This window comes from Crotalus tigris, unplaced genomic scaffold (assembly GCF_016545835.1).
Source record: "Crotalus tigris isolate CLP2741 ecotype Arizona unplaced genomic scaffold, ASM1654583v1 scf7180000024382.2542628, whole genome shotgun sequence".
Lineage (NCBI taxonomy): Eukaryota > Metazoa > Chordata > Lepidosauria > Squamata > Viperidae > Crotalus > Crotalus tigris.
In genome coordinates this window covers 83,248-100,825 of record NW_024100552.1, presented here as the reverse complement: position 1 = coordinate 100,825, position 17,578 = coordinate 83,248, and the positions used below count along the sequence as shown (strand labels likewise).

The window sequence follows — 17,578 nt, the reverse complement described above, 5'->3', positions numbered from 1 at the left end:
GAATATCAGACCGCCTGTTATTCACAGGTATCCCCCCTGGAACCTACCCCGAGTGCTTCAAGCTCTAACATCTCCTTTTGAACCACTCAAAATGTGCTCATTACGACATTTGTCATTCAAGGTCTCCTTTCTCATTGCCATTACCTCGGCCAGGCACATTTCAGAGTTAGCGGCCTTGTCGGTTAGAAAAGACCTATGCACATTCCACGAGGATAGGGTAGTTCTCAGGCTTGACCCTTCATTTATTCCAAAGGTTAACACGGTTTTCCATAGGGCACAGGAGGTTATCCTCCCAAATTTTTGCCCTAACCCGTCACATGAATTGGAACAACGCTGGCACACTTTGGACGTAAGGAGGGCCTTGCGATGTTATATCATGCGCACTAAGCCCTTCCGTAAGTCAGAAACTCTATTTGTGTCCTTTCAGCCTTCGTCTATGGGGCAAAAGGTTTCAGCTTCCACCATAGGGAGGTGGATAAGAGCCTGTATTTCAAGCGCTTATGTTTCCCTGGCCTTACCAGTTCCTTCTCATGTGACGGCTCACTCTACCCGCAGTGCTGCTACAACTGCGGCATGGGCAACACAGGCGTCCATTGATGACATATGCAGGGCGGCGACATGGTCGTCACCATCTCCATTCATTAGACATTACCGTTTAGACAAGTTTGCTTCGGCTGAGGCCGCCTTTGGTAGATGTATCCTACAACAAGTAGTCACACCATCTGGGGGCCCGGCCCCTACTGACTCCCACCCTTAGGGACTCGAGAATCTTTGGTACGTCCATTGGTGGATTCTTCTTAATCATGCTGGAGAAGGAGCGTTGGCTTACCTGAACGCCTTTTCTCAGCATGATGAAGAAGAATCCACGCCCTCCCTAAGTAGAAGTCAGTCAGGTCTGGGTGGGATGGTTGTTCCCTATTTGACAAACGGCCAGGTTACCCAAATTGGTCACGGAGGAACGTTTGACAGTTTCTTCACCTCGATCATTGCAGATGCCATTTTGTGTGCCGTGCGGCGCTCCAACCCCTTACCGGCCCACCACTGGTGAGAAGATAGTCAGTATCCCTCTGCTCCTTTTAGGTGCCCAAAATTTGTTAAGGACACAGGCCCTCAAAAACAGGGAGCCGCCATTTTGGGTGCCAATCACTGCACGGCCTAGCTATCTGTCTGACTCAGGAGCAGCACAGGTTCTCTCCTGCGGCATGGTAACATAGTTCTAGAACAGCTTCCATATTCCCTTGTACAGGCAAGTCACTGTTACAGTACTTTTGCTGCTTAGAACATCATCAGCTTAGCCGGTTTGCCAGGGTGCATCTAGTGGTTGCTCACTAGGCTCTGACCATCGCCACTAAGTGAGATACATGAGATCTCGTCACTGTGCGTTAATTAAACCTGGACATACGACTGCGCTTTAAGACAGTACTGACTATTGATACCTCCTCATTCAGTGACGTGTGCCCCTATATGGTCAGCGTGACTTCGGTCTTGCCGGTGGGCCGGACTATCACTGATCCACGTGCAGGTCAGTCCCACTTCGATAGGCAAATGTTGTATCTCTTGCAGACCGAGATTGTTTTCAGTCCTCCACTGGGACCTTCTTGATTCATCATGGCAGATAACACTCCGCCACAGGCTTCTGCCTTGATCAGACAAACTAAACGCAAGTCCCCTAACCAAGAAGCCACGGCTAAGTTAAAGGCCAAATCAAAGGCTAATTCTGGCAAAAGACCAAGCAAATCTGCTGAAAAACAGGCAAGTCGCGCGCATCGTGCCTTGGAGAAACAATTCTCCCGGGCACAAAGACTGGCGGTAGGGGAGATGGACAAACCACCACTTCCCTCACTTGGGGCTCCAGTTCTCGACTCACAACTTATTCCTCCGGCATGGGCATGGTCTCCAGAACGAGAGCCTGAGCAAGTCTCTATACTGAATTTTGGTCAGGAAGGTCCACCCCTCTTTGGGGAGGGACTTGGACCCCAGGATCCCCCCATAGAACCCGCAGCCACATTCACTCCTACGGCAGCCGGGCTTCGCCCTTTACAAGATCCTTCATTTGTGGATCAACTACAGGGCCTGACCTCACAGGCAGTCCTTCAGGTGATGGCTTCCACCGGATGCCAGAAGTCCACGCTCTTCCCATCTCTGTTCCGCAGGGCATGTGCAGCGGGTAAGATCAGTCCAGACCCTATTCCCACCCTGGAACCGTCCTCTACTCAGGACATGGATCCGTTATTTTCTGAGCCAGTAGTCAGGCACCAACATATCCCCTGTCTCCCTTTATTCCTCAAAAACATACAAGGGCAATGGGAATCCCCGGGTGCCCTTCCTTCCCAAGGGGGAGCTGAACGCAAGTTGGTGGATACAGCTCCAACCCTAACAGAGCTGTTGGAGGTGCCTAAGGTAGACAACTCCCTAACCCCCTTATTATCATCTTCCAAGCTGCCAGGAGATATTTTTGACGCCCTAAGGGCAGAGGATAAAAAGTTGGAACTCTCCTTGCGCAGAACGCACCAGGCATCAGCATGTGCAGCAAAAGCGGCAACCTCCACTTCATTCTTTGCCAGAATTTCTCTCATCTGGCTCTGACAGCTCCAGGCCGGAATTCCCCTAGAGGAGGTGAGGGTCCACCAAGATCTGACCAAGCTGGTGGCAACCTCAGAGTATATGGCAGACGTATCCATGTACGCTGCCAGACATTCGGCCCAAGCCATGGCATCCAGTGTTGTGCAATGACTTCTGTGGCTCAAAAACTGGAGATAGTAAGCACAAATGGCGGGTGGCTACAGTTCCATTTAGCATAGGGCGACTATCTGGTAGAAAATAAGCAAAAACAAAAGGTGATCTCTCATCTGATCAGGAGATCGAATAGGTGGTTCTTTCCTTATGCTCGCCGTCAGTCCTTTCGAACGGGACCAGCTTCAGAGGCTGGCCAAGCACCCCGGCCCTTTTTTACCAAACCAGACCATTCATTCGACAGGGTGAGTTATAGGGACAGGCCTCGACAGTAGAACTAGGGTAAGCCACCCTTTTGAGGCAGGAGAGGCCATTCCTTTCGTCGCTCCAAGTGACTTGGGGGGATCTCCCCCATTGGTGGCAGACTTACCTTTTTTATCCATCAATGGGAAAGCACGACCACAGACTCTTGGGTGCTCCGCACCATAAGGGACGGTCTTTCCCTGGAGTTTGTAACCAGACCTATAGAACGTTTTGTTTCTGTCCAATGTTAAGGAACCCAACAAAGAAGGACCTCATGACGGAGGCCATTCAGCACCTATTGAACATAAGAGCCATAGAGGGGGTACCAACGGGCCAGGCAGGAAGGGGATATTACTCCATCCTTTTTGTAGTCCCAAAAATCTCAGGGGGAGGGAGGGCGATCCTCAACCTCAAAGGTCTAAACTCCCACATCGAGTATCGAAAGTTCAAGATGCAGATGCTCCACTCCATACTGGGCATCATCAGGCAAGGGGATTTCATGACGTCCATCGACCTTACAGAGGCGTATCTCCACATCCCCATTCTTCCAGATCATCGACAATTTCTGAGGTTTTGTTACGACAACCGCCACTTTCAATACAAGGCTCTACCATTCGGCCTCTCTTCAGCCCCCAGGGTCTTCACCAAGATCCTGGCTGTTCTTGCAGCCCATTTGAGGTTGGTAGCAGTTTGCATCCAGTGCTACCTGGATGACATCCTTATACAATCGTCCTCTATTCCGACTGCCCAGTCGAACCTGGCCTTAACGATCAAGACCCTTTAGGACCATGGGTTTTCAATAAAGTTTCAAAAGAGTCAGACGGTTCCCTCAACCTGCTTTCTGCATTTGGGCACGGTAATAGACACAGACTCTTGTCATGTTTATCTGTCAAGGGATCGTCAGAACAGCATCCGAGACCTGGTCCTCAGGGTCCGCAGGGAGCGTGTAGTGACACTAGCTTTGTTCTCCCAGCTGCTGGGTAAGTTAATATCGTGCATAGCAATAGTGCCTTGGGCCAGACTACACTGCAGGACTCTTCAATGGTTTCAGAGACTGGGCACCAGCTCCTCCAGCCAACAAGTAAGGGTTCCTCCTCGGGTCCTCCAATCCCTCACTTGGTGGACCTCCCCAGCCATAACCAGAGGGTCACTGTTCAGGGACCCCCCCCCCGAATCATCCTGACCACAGACGCCAGTCTGTTCAGCTGGGGAGCACACCTCCAATCTCAGTTGGCTCAGGGCCTGTACTCTGCGATCCTTGTCGCTCAAGGTTGCCTTCTTGGTAGCCATTACCTCAGCTAGACGCATCTCGGAGCTTCTGGCTCTATTTATTAGAGAGGACTTATGCGTCTTTCACGAAGACAGGGTGGTCCTCAGGTTGGACCCCTCCTTTATCCAAGATGAACACTGTGTTTCACAGGACACAGGAGGTCATTCTCCCAGATTTTTGCCCTCACCCGTCACATGACTTGGAACGGCAGTGGCATGCACTGGACGTCCGCAGAGCCTTGCACTATTATATTAAGTGGATGGCAGCCTTTCGTAGGTCAGAAACCCTTTTCGTCTCTTTCCAACCTTCTTCTATGGGACAGAAGGTGTCTGCCTCTACTATAGGCAGGTGGATCAGGGCTTGCATAGCAGGAGCGTATTTGTTGCTCTCCCTGTCGGCTCCAAGTCATGTGACGGCGCATTCCACTTGCAGCGCTGCCACCTCTGCTGCATGGGCAACACAGGCATCTATAGAGGACATTTGTAGGGCAGCGACATGGTCTTCGCCTTCCCCCTTTGTGCAGCATTACAGGCTAGAGAAGTTTGCCTCTGCAGATGCCTCCTTTGGTCGGAGAGTGCTGCAACAGGTAGTGCCAGGACCCGGGACACAGACCCCAACTGACCCTCCCATAGGGACAGTGAGGCTTTGGTATGTCCCGTTGGTGGATTCTCCATTCATCATGCTGGAGAAGGAGCGTTGGCTTACCTGAACGCCTCTTCTCAGCATGATGATGGAGAATCCATACCCACCCCTCTAGGGTCAGTTAGATCCCGTGTTAGGGGGTGGTTCTTTTCCTTCTCTTGGGAGTCAACACATTGGACTGTTGTCAATGGCTCTGCCGTCGTCGAGACTGGGTGGTCCCAGACCAGGATGGGCGTGGCAACTTTGATTGACTTAGTCTGATTGGGCAGGAGGACAAGAGTCAACCCATTGGTGGATTCTCCAGCCAACGCTCCTTCTCAGCCATTTATTTAATAACCATTTGAAGTTACAATGGTGCTGAAGAAAGTGATCATAACAAGTCCTCACACTTGCAACTGTCATCAAAGCATTCCCATGTCACATGATCAGAATTTGGGTTCTTGACATGTATTTATGACATTTGCAGCATCCTGGGATCATGTGATCTCTATTAATGACATTCCCAGGAGCTTCCAATAAGCAAAATCAATGGGGAAAAGTTCTTTCAAACTGCTCCACTCTTAATTCTCTCTGCTAACTATAATCTGTTTGGTGAAACCTCTGCACCTTAACTTACTTTCTTGATTCCACTTCAGTAGATTTTCTGCTTTCTCTCATTTTATCAGCTACTCTTCATTCACCCCCCCTTACTCTCAATTCTTCCTTTTCACTGCTTATTTCAAGCCTACCTCCTTTAACAGGCGGTAGCAATATAGTTTATCGCGTCCTTCATAGTGGGTGAATACAGCTGAATCTGCATCAGAACGAAGAGTTTGTGCCCAATTGCTTACCTCATATTTATTTCTTAAAATATGATAGTTCAGAGTCCAGAATGACTGCAGTTAATTAAGCAGAATTGTGTTAAAAATAGAATAAAAGTAGGTAAGCTTTCTTCTGCATTTTTTGCTGGAGATTTCAAAGTGAAAAGGGAATTGTTTTCCCCCTGGGAAGTCCAGAATGACTGCAGTTAATTAAGCAGAATTGTGTTAAAAGTGTGTTAATTTCTATATCTAATTAAGATATTGAAATCACATTCTCTGAATATTTAATCTAGTTTTAGAAAATAATAAGAAAAGTTCCAAGGAAGACAGTGGTGGAGCTCCACATGGTATTCTTTATCTCTCTTCTAGGCCATTTCATTCATATTTACTTCTGTAAGAGAAATTAGAGCCAAAACTGGATTAACTCTTCACAAATTCTGAAGGAATTCTTTCATTCTCAAGCTTTAAATAGTTATGGTTGAAACTTCTGATCATATTAATATTAATAAATTATTTATTTAGTTTTATTGTGGTAGATACAGAGACCAGAGATGTGAAATGTAGTTTGTCAGATGAAGATAATAAAGCATTGGGAAGAATATCAGAAAGTTACAATGAGTAATAAGATTGACAAACTACTCAATAACTAGAAATACTACTTTCAGTTGTAAACTAGAAAGAATGTTCATTGTATGGGGCATGATCTCTTTTACAGAAAATCGGCTTTTGGCACCAGTACTTCTGAGGCTTAAGTTCTACTTCTCTCTGAAACCTGTTTGTATCAGAGAGTGGTTATGATCTAATGTTTAATGAAACGAAAAATGCTGTTTCAATAGATAGATAATTGTTATTAGACCAAACACTAAGCTGAAAATGTACTTTCTGATGCATGTTTTTTAAACATTAAACAAATATACAAAGGGCACATTTATTCTTAAAACAGTTTGGAAGAAAACAACTGGTTATATTTAAGTGAAATAATGGATCAGGAGCTATCTCTGCATGTTTTACAAAATCTACCGTAGTCTGCCCAAAAAAGGAAAAGATGAAAGGACATTTTTGCTTGGAATAGAGCCAGTCTTCCAAAAGAGTATAACTGTTTTTTGCATGCTTCCAACTTTTACCAGTGTTGGGGTGTGTGTGTGTGTGTGTGTGTGTGTGTGTGTGTGTGTGTGAGAGAGAGAGAGAGAGAGAGAGAGAGAGAGAGAGAGAGAGAGAGAAACAAAATATCAAAAAGCTGAATTGAAATAATTGCATTCAGTTTTGCTAAAACTGCACTTTTGTTATTAAGAATGAAACATTATGTTTTGTTTATTGTAATTTTGATGGTTATATCTATTTTATTGCATAAAGCTATCTTAGAAAACATTCTATTATTTGATTTTTTGCTGCATTTTAAATTAGCTTTGTGCATGTTTAGATTTTGAATTGATGGCGGTAAGAAAAACATTGCTTTGTGTGCCACATGTGTTGATTCCCAAACCAGTAGAATCTGGCCATATTAGCATGCAGGAAATAGCCTATTACTACTCATGCCATAGTTAATACCTGATTTATTTGTTGCAGTGTTTTATGTGAGGCTTCACTTAAGGAGCCTCCAAAAGCATCAATTGATATAAAATGTAGCAACCATGCAGGAGACCAACATAAGACGAGCATATTATACTTTGATAAAGGATGTGTACTGGTTTCTAAGCACGTTAGTTTTTTTAAAAAAAATGTATACAGTGTCTTGGTTTCCTTTTCTTTGAGTGATTGCTTTATTTGAGGTTGTTAAAGAGGAATCATCAAAAGTATCCTCACATTCTGCGTTCATTTTTCAAGTATATAGTAGAAGATCAAATAAATACCTATGGCGTTTCACTTAGTCCTCACTTTCTACTTTAAAGAAACAAATCAAGAGATTTCTCTGTAGCCCATCTCTTTTTGCTTTAAATAAATTAATAGTTAATTTCAAACAGTTTAATATGAATTTAACTATTTTATATTTTTTTATGTTCGAGTACTATCTAGGGAAAAAGGCAGAAATCAATCAAAATAGTAAATAATAGAGGTTTTTGAGGACACACACACACACACACACACACACACACAATCTGGCTGCCATTTATATCAATCCATAGGTTACCAAGGTTGATTCAGTTATTTTGCTGGCTATTTTACTCCTCCCTCCTTCAGTGTTCCTTGTGTAATGACTTTTTTTTGTTGATGCTCATGTCCAAATTAATGTTAGAATATGTTTCATTGCGCTGCACGATTCTTCTATAAATTTGTCTAAGCATTATGTTTTGTGGAAGAAGTGATTCTGAAGATGTTCCTATTTTTAGAGTTAATACCATAGGTATTCACAGGAGAGGGCTGCATTTGCTAAGCTGTAAAATAAACTTCCTTTGAAATTGTTTTGGTCCTATCTTTCTTTAGAAGAATTACCAAGAATTTCTAATTCATGAGTCATTTAATGGCTAGTTGTTATATTTTTAATTTGTTTCACTATTAAAATGAGCGAGTGTTACGGTTTTAAACATTTTTCTGTGCACACATAGATTTTAATATGAATTTTTATACAATATTTTAAACATCTAAATATCTAAAATATGTAAGAATTAGACTATTTAGCAAATTTGATTAAATGGGCAGTTTTCTTGTTATTCTAATACCTTTTCACTAAACCAGTATAACGGGACTATATGCACACATTAATTCTTGAGATGTATTTTTTGTAATACTCATTAGTTGTGTTCTTCAAAAATTATTTATTTTGTCCCTCAGGATGGATTAGATGCTTTGGTATACGATTTGGATTTTCCTGCTTTGAGGAAAAATAAAAACATAGACACCTTTTTAACCAAATGTAAGTATATATATATATATATATGTATATATGTATGTTTGTGTGTGTGTGTTTGTGTGTGTGTGTGTACATACACTACACTAGGTTTCTGATGATCTAATCTGTGTACAAGTTATTTCTTTAATTTTTTTTATATGTTAATATCTACTATATTTTTTTCAGGGGAAGGGAAATTGAAAGTTTTTAGAATTGTATTCATAACCATTTAAGATTTATGCTTAAGATTTATATTAAGATTGATTAAATAGAAGGATGCAGAATTGTAGCTGTGGACTGAGAACTGTGGAGTACACTTGTAGTCCAATGTGCTTAGCACAGGACGTGATGATGATTCGTAGCCATTATTTCTCAACTGATTTCATAAAGCTATAATAAAAAAGTTGACCAAGGATGTTCTTTAAGCTTCTTGGGGGAAAAGCAAAATAAAAATAATAAAGTTGTGAAAAGGAAGATACCTTTTATGTGATAATACTGTGCCTATCTTTAGAAGCAGCATTGTTACTATGTGGTATTTATTGTTCTGATAATAAATGACAAGAAAATTGATGGCCCCTCTCTTAGCCCCTTCCTTACAAGGGGGATAGGACTTTGAGGGTGAAATAGGTGAAAAAGACGCTTGCTCCTGGGGAGGAAAGCTATGGCAAATCTAGACAGCATACTAAAAAGCAGAAACATCACCCTGCCAACAAAAGTGCATATAGTTTTCCCAGTTGCAATGTATGGCTATGAAAGTTGGACCATAAGAAAGGCTGAGCGCCAAAGAATTGAGGCCTTTATGTGATAATACTGTGCCTATCTTTAGAAGCAGCATTGTTACTATGGTGCTGGAGAAGACTCCTGCGAGTCCCTTGGACTGCAAGGCGTTCAAACCGGTCAGTCCTAGAAGAGATCAACCCCGACTGCTCTTTAGAAGGCCACATCCTGAAGTTGAAACTCAAATACTTTGGCTACCTAATGAGAAGGAAGGACTCACTTCAGAAAGGCCTAATGCTGGGAAAGATTGAGGGCAATAGAAGAACGGGACGACAGAGAATGAGATGGCTGGATGGAGTCACTGAAGCAGTAGGTGTGAACTTAAATGGACTCCAGAATATGGTAGAGGACAGGAAGACCTGGAGGAACGTTGTCCATGGGGTTGCGGTGGGTCGGACATGACTTCGCAACTAACAACAATAGGTGTATATTTTTGGAAACCCTGGGATAAGATGATAACAAAAAATTGTGCAAGATCTGGCTCATGTTTTTTTCTTGTATTCCAAATGTATAAATATAACCTTGTAACATAGCGTGTATAAAATGTTTATATTCACAAATGCTAGTAAGAATAAAACATAAGAAAAACTTATGACAGCAAGATAAAACAAAATGCTGGAAAATGTAGGACAAATATTAATTAGAATTGATAGATTCATTCATCCATTTCTGCGGGGGTTGAAGGAGTTTACACGTAGAATGGGAAATAGTCTCCCCACATAGCTCAATAAGGATTGACATACTTGGTGATCATAGAACACAGGATAACCTCTGGGAGAGGAATGAAAAGCACAGTGCAAAGTTAGATAGAATTATAATATTGGACATAGGTACTCCATTGTAGACCCTGGAAAATGTAGTGCAGATTTCAGCATTGAACCTTGCATTTTGCAAATTTGTGAGAACAGTCAGGCAATTAATTAAAACATTTTTGTTGCTTTTTTATGATTGTTTTCCTTCTCTGCCTTTTTCCTGCAACCTTATCATCTTTCGCATTAAACCAATTGGATGGGAAAGATAATGCAGTTTATGAACATTCTGCAGGCAGATTGCTGTTCGACATTGCTTTGAATCTGCTACTGAGTTCCTATCTCAGTATTGTTCATTATATAGCCAGCTTTGATTGTACTGCTTTTTTCAGACAGTGGTTTGTATTTGGTGGTACCTGACAAAATTTTGGCACAATCATTTGCTGAGTTCCTACTTTTACTGTGATCACCTTGCTTCAAGTAAAATTACACTATAATTTGCAGTAGTTAGAGGATAACATTCTGTAATATAGTAATCTTTAATACAAAAATCTCACTGTTTGAATTTTCAACATGTTGATACTATCCCTTTGAATTTTGCATTAGAAAAATTTATATCAGCAGTTTCAGTCTATATCCCCTGAACTGAAATGTTAATATCTTGTGTATAATGTTATGCCAGTGTTGACCCATGTAGTTTTAAATAGCATGTTACCAAATTTGGAGTTAGAGTAACTCAGCTGGGAATTTAAATTATTATAGTTTGTTTCCTCCTAGTAGTGCTTTAAAAATGCAGTCTCTAGCTTATATTTTCATGGTAATTTAAAAAATAACATGAAAAATAATGAAATCTAGATACTAGATACTCATTTTATGTTTTAACCAAATATTTTGTAGAGCATTATGGATGATTATTTGATGAGGATAGCAAAATGTTCTAATTGTTTTTTTCTTTAAACTTTTTTTTAACTTCTTTTAACCATTATTAAAGTTCAGTCTTATTTTTACAGTGAAGTTGTATTTGGCATTTGAATGTTGCTATGGGAATGGAAAGTAATGAGATTCAAAGATATTTGTAGCCTGCTTAAGGCTGGGAAATTGTCTTTAAACAGTTTATTTAATACACAAGAAATTACCGACAAATGAAATATAATTGAAATCATAATGTATATTTTTATATGTAAATTTATTTCAAAGACTATGAGCATTCTTTTTACAATGAGTCTATTACTAGTATTTTTAATTTATATTTTCTTCACAGACAAAGACACAATAAATAAAGTAAGAGATCTCCGTATGAAAGCTGAAGATTATGAAGTAGTAAAAGTGATTGGTAGAGGAGCATTTGGAGAAGTTCAGTTGGTACGTTACTCTATGTATGGAGATTTTACAACTAAGATTTCAGTTTTATTCTAAAATAGAACTTTCCAATGAATGGACTATTCTTATATGTGGTAGTTTCTCTGCTGCCAAAATTTGGGAACTTGAAAATAAATATATGCTTTGTATGGTTGGACATTGCTGCTGTCTTATTAATACTTTCTTAAATGCATATTTTTCTGAGTGAGTGTTGAAAAAGTGTGGTTTCTTCTAAGACAGGGGTGTCAAACTTCCGGCCGGTGGGCCGGTTGCATCATGCGGAAGCCATGCCCACCCCAGCTCCAGCAATGCAAAAAAAGTCATGCATGTCACGACACATCACGTGACGCGGCAAGTTTGACACCCGTGTTCTAGGAGCAACTGGTAATACAACAATTCTACCACTAGTTTTCAGTGCATTATTTGTGAAAGTTGTCAATAAATAAAGCAAAATTAGTTTTATGGCAGTAAATCATAGTCTGCACTGAGGTTTTCTTACCGATTAGTTACTGTAGGGTGACATGATTTGTACATGGAAATATAATTTGTTTATTGACTTATTCTTGCCTAATTTTTGTGCCCTGTATAAATTTGTAAGCAAGCTAAATATACATGATTGGTTTAACTGAAAAAGAACAACAAAATTACCAAATAAACCACAGCTACTTTGTCTGCAAAATAATATCTGTCTTCTCCTTAACTATAAAGCATGCTCTGTGAATTATATATAACAAGCAAGATTTGTCCCATTTTAAAATATATACTGTGGAAGAATAATTTTTGTTTATTATGTTTGTTTCCATTCCTATTTTAATTAAACTATTGTTACAGTATAATATGCAGAACAAACTACTGTGTTCTAATGTTGCTAGTTGTAGTTATATTTTAGCAAGTCATATTGTAATATTTAATGTAAATATATGAAGTTATTATCTGAGATGATAGATTATATTTCCAGTGCGCATTGCAAGTAGAAGTTCATTGTTTTCAGTGGTTTTATTTTAAAATCTTAATTGCTGTGGGAGGTACACTTTTCTGGAGACCTTTTCCTCTTGGAGAGAAGTTATATCTTTCTCTCCTTAATGTATAATCTATATAAATAATGGCTTCATGCTCCTCCACCAGTGTTTTTAAAATCCACTGACAGTAGCAACTATTTTAAAATCTAACTATAGTGTTGGAAAATAAGGCATTTTGTGAATGGACAATGTATATAAATAGTATGCATACCTTTAGGGGAAAAAACACTGTAAAGTTGCATACCCATAGTTGGTTGCCCTACCTATTTTTGGTGTCCCTCGTCATTATTTACTGTGATTGGATTGAAATAGGTCCGTGGTGGCGAACCTATGGCACCGGTGCCACAGGTGGCACACACAGCCCTCTCTATGGGCACGTGCGCTGTTGCCCCAGTCCTAGGCCTTCAGCTGGGTTTTATAAAACCTTTTTGCTTTAGGCCTCCACTGACGTGCGCAAAAAAAAAAAAGAATCAATCAATTTCAACTTCTTGCAGGAAAAAAAAATCTCGCAAAGTTGGAATTGATTGATTGAACTTTTTAGTCCCACCCAGTCTGCCGTTACCATTGCAGCCATGCCCACCCAATGGGCCACACCCACCCAATTGGCCATACCCGCCAATGGGCCATGCCCACCCGGCACCCAACAATACATAAGTGAGTTTTGGGTTGCAGTTTGGGCACTCGGTCTCTAAAAGGTTCGCCATCATTGAAATAGGTACTTCTATTTCTTCACCTTAATAGGTCTTCAATATATGCAGTAATAAGCAATATATCATAAATTACGTTTGAAGGTACTTATTTTGCATGGCATGCATCATTTTATAATTTGTGTTATGGTTGCTATAAACAACTGACTTACAATATATTATTGAATGAAGGATTTGGATTTTGTTGCAGTAGTGCTAGAAGAATGCAATGCAGTTAATTCTCAAATATATTTATTAATACAATGTATTTCCTTTAATCTCTCCAAAATAAATGGGAAATTGTTTAAATTTTAGCCATTTTTGATATTCCGAATGCAATAAATAGAAAACAAAACTATATAGTAAAATAATTCAGTTAGAATGGTTTTAAACATAAATACTAAATTTATAAAATTAATACCAAACTCATATGTAGGAAATATTATTATACTGGTTGGTTATAAAAATTTCACAGCTACCTTCACAGGTAGAAACAACTTTGGCCAACATTTCAAAGTATTTAGTTGTAGAATATCTACCCTTGATATGACAACGTTCAATAGTATTGATCTTTTCTAGACCTGTGGAGTGTGGGACAGTTTCGCAGAAATAAGTAAATCAATAATTCTAGAGAAGAAGAGCTAGAGAACAACAGTGCTCCATGAAATGCGAAAGAGCTTTCCTTTTAAGATGATGACTAGGTACATAATCCTAACCTTTTAACATAGTTAATGGGAATGGAATGTACTCATGCTGTTTCATACTTATATTATTTTTTTCATCTTATTTATTTTAAAGGTAAGACACAAGTCATCACGAAAGGTCTATGCCATGAAACTTCTCAGCAAATTTGAGATGATAAAAAGATCAGATTCTGCATTCTTTTGGGAAGAAAGAGATATCATGGCATTTGCAAATAGCCCTTGGGTTGTTCAGGTGATTTTTATTTGAATTCACATTGGCCAAGAATTATAACATTTGTCTTGAATAAGTGTTCAACATTTTGTTTTGTCAATAATATAGAGCATATATAATTTAAAACCATGTTAATTTATTGACTTATAATTTTTAACTTTGTTTAAACATATTTTATATTTGAAAATGTATATTTTACATATAATTATTCATTCCAATAATTAAAATAACCTCAGTACAAATATTTTGCTGTTGTAGTTTGAAAACAAAGAAATAAACTGATAATCATGCATAATGCTAATTGATAATTATAAAAATAGTCTGCTTAGTGTGTTCATATGAGTCATTCCTCTTATGCTTCTGCTGAATTATGTAACAAAAGGTACAATATTTGCCCTGATTTATAGTCATATCCCAGTTTGTTCAAATAAAATACACATGAACATGCAGCCTTTTTCTTCTCTTTGCAGTTAAAATAGAAATTTTATAACAATAGTTTTTTATTTTATCCAAATTAAAAGCTATGCTTATCATGTCTGGATTCAGACAATATTTTAATTTAGCTTATCTATTAATATTTTGGTGTATTAAGTTAACATCTGTGACTTTCATTGTTGGTGTATAAAACTGTGGTTAATTATGGACGTCCTGGTTAAAATTGCAATCTGTGCAAAGGAAAGAGTTAATAAATCATTTGTTTAGTGGCCATTTGATGTTACAATGGCACTGAAAAAAGTAACTTATTATTGTTTTTCACACTACAATTATTGCAGCATCCCCATGGTCATGTGACCAAAATTTGGACCCTGACAACTGGCATGCATTTATGACTATTGCAGTGTCTCAGTGTCATGTGATCACACTTTTCAACCTTCTGACAAGCCAAGTCATATTGCTAACTTAAGAACTCCAGTGATTCACTTAACTATTATGGCAAGAAATGTTGTAAAATGGGGAAAAAATCACTTTTAACAACTATTGTTCTTAGCAATGGAAATTTTGGACTCAGTTATGGTTGTATGTTGAGGACTACCTATATTAGTTTTTTATCATTTATACATTATAAATATAAACGCTACACTTACCTCTAACTTCCTCTTTCAAAAAGAAAATAGGAATGCAGTTGATAGGAATGCAGCATGCAGTGATTCTAGTCTATTGTACTTCACAGTTGTTTTATGCATTCCAAGATGATCGTTACCTTTATATGGTGATGGAATATATGCCTGGTGGGGATCTGGTAAATTTAATGAGCAACTACGATGTCCCTGAAAAATGGGCAAGATTTTATACAGCAGAAGTTGTTCTTGCATTAGATGCTATTCACTCCATGGGTTTTATTCACAGGTAAGTATTTTTATATAGCTGATATTCTCAACATTTTAAATTGTATTAAAAATAATAGTATATTTGAAATTTTAATTTATAATTTATAATACTACTGGACTATTTACAATGTCAAACCTGAGCGAATTAGAGGTAATCAGCACAAAATTAAATTGTTTCATCCTTTCTGCAATAAATTTGAAATAAGAATGAGATTTACTGTATGTAAATTATAAACCTTATTTTGAGAGCCACATATCTTTTTTAGTTTGGTTTGCTTTGCTTATGATGAAATAGTTATCTCACACTGAGTTTAAACCTAGTTGCATTGAGAGAAGAAAGTACATGTAAAGCAGGGCTGTCAAACTCAATTTCATTGAGGGTCACATCAGCATTGTGATTGCCCTTGGGGGGCAGGGTGTCTGTGGCCAGGATGGGTGTGCCCTACTGGGTGGGTGTGGCTGGGGTGGCCAGTTCGACATCACTCACTTCGGGGGTGCCGGAGCAGGACTAGGTAGATCTGAGAGTCTCCGGCAGAGGAGGATGGGACTGGGGCGAGCACTGGGATATGGTCCCTCCAACCCTCACTCCCTTCCTTCCTCCCACCCTCCATTCCTTCCTCCCTCTGTTCCTTCCTTCCTTCCTTCGTTCCTTCTTCTCTCCCACCCTCTATTCCTTCTTCCCTGTTCTTTCCTCCCTCCCTCCCTTTTTCCTTCCCTCCCTTCCACTCTCCCTCCCCTTCTCCCTCCATTCCTTCTTTTCTTCCTCTCACCCTCCATTCCTTTTCCCCTGTACCTTCGTCTGTCGCTCCCTCCCTCCCACCCTCCCTCCCTCCAGAGAATAAACTTCGCTCTCCCTCCTTTTGGCTTGTCTCTCCGGAAAAGAGAAAATAAAATCTTCCCCAGTCAATCTCCTCTTCCCCTTTAAAAATCCCTCCCCAAGAGCCCTGCCCCACCGCCAGCCTCCGCAGAGGCCACCCGAGATCCCAATGTTTCTGCCGAATCCATAGAGCTGTGGCAAAGCCTCCCAGCCAACACCGATCTCCCTCAACTCTCCATTACACTTCCTTCCTTCTCTCCTTCTCATCTCTTTCCTTCCTCCATGCTCAGGAAGGGGTGATGGGAGGGGGAGAGATTGCCAGCGCTGCCATGTTGCCGCCGGTCTTGCTATCCCGCGTTGGGCTGTGCCAGTAAAAGGGATGCCTCATGGCTGTGAGGCTGGAGGTGCTGGTGGGGAGGGGGTTGGCAGTGATATTACAACCTGCTTGCATCATCAAAGCCAGAACACACTCAGCCTAAGATCCACTGGAACCAGCAAGGAGCTGCCTCGCCACCTCTGCCCCGCCCCCTCGGTGTTCGCACAGGAGACGGCCAGCACTGGCGTCCTGGGTGAAGTCAGTCTGCGGGACAAGACAGCCAGCAGGGACACTGGATTCTGCTTGCGCGCGCACACAAGGAACAGGGCAGCGCTGTTCCATGGATTTAAAGCTGAGTATGTTCTGGCTTTGATAGACGCAACCAGGTTGTAGATCAACGCACGGTTGGCCTGGGCTGGGCCAAGGTGCAGTGGGCTGGTCCTTTGCTCTTTCCAGAGCAGGTTCCTGGGCTGGATGAAACTACATACCGGGCTGCATCCGGCTCGCGGGCCTTGTGTTTGACATGTGTGATGTAAAGGATTTTTGCTGTTTCAGTTTAGTCCTCTACATCTCTCATAGACAGCAAGGATGAATTGCAAAATCTTTCTGTTGGAATTAGGAGGGCAAAAGGTTTTGTGTCCTATTACATTTTTGTCTCATGTGACAATAGGAATTGGCAGTTGGGATGCCCCTTTACAATAGCTTCTATTTGTATAAATACATAAAATCTAAACCATTACTGATTAGGTATATCTTTGTTACACCTGCTTGCATAAGCATTGTATAAATGTGTGCTTGTGGCAAACCATTTAAAGGACAGTGACCAAGAATTTATGAAATGTCAAAAACATTATGACAAAATCATGACTTTCTATCTCCATTTATTATAATGGCAATGATAGATATACTTTATTATAGTCAGTGAGTAATAAAATGACACTGTTATGAATAAAAGTTAATAGTATATGGGTAATGTTCAACTTTTAATAGATTACTATTCCTCATATATTGGTTAAGAACTACTATAAAGTTAAATTATATTCCATAAAACATGAAGATAGTATGTCCAGAAAAGGCAAAATAAGATTATTTTAGCA

General features: G+C 40.2%; 1 protein-coding gene across 3 annotated transcripts in view; it reads left to right on the top strand.

Annotated features, from left to right (window-relative positions):
* ROCK1 (Rho associated coiled-coil containing protein kinase 1) overlaps positions 1 to 17,578 on the top strand; it is a 122,463-nt gene that overhangs the window by 43,361 nt on the left and 61,524 nt on the right. For all 3 annotated transcript variants that reach the window (XM_039328589.1, XM_039328590.1, XM_039328591.1), the window contains exons 2-5: positions 8,458 to 8,539; positions 11,303 to 11,403; positions 13,904 to 14,041; positions 15,192 to 15,367. In XM_039328589.1, the coding sequence (XP_039184523.1) occupies positions 8,458 to 8,539; positions 11,303 to 11,403; positions 13,904 to 14,041; positions 15,192 to 15,367 (497 nt within the window). The remainder of the gene's footprint in view (positions 1 to 8,457; positions 8,540 to 11,302; positions 11,404 to 13,903; positions 14,042 to 15,191; positions 15,368 to 17,578) is intronic.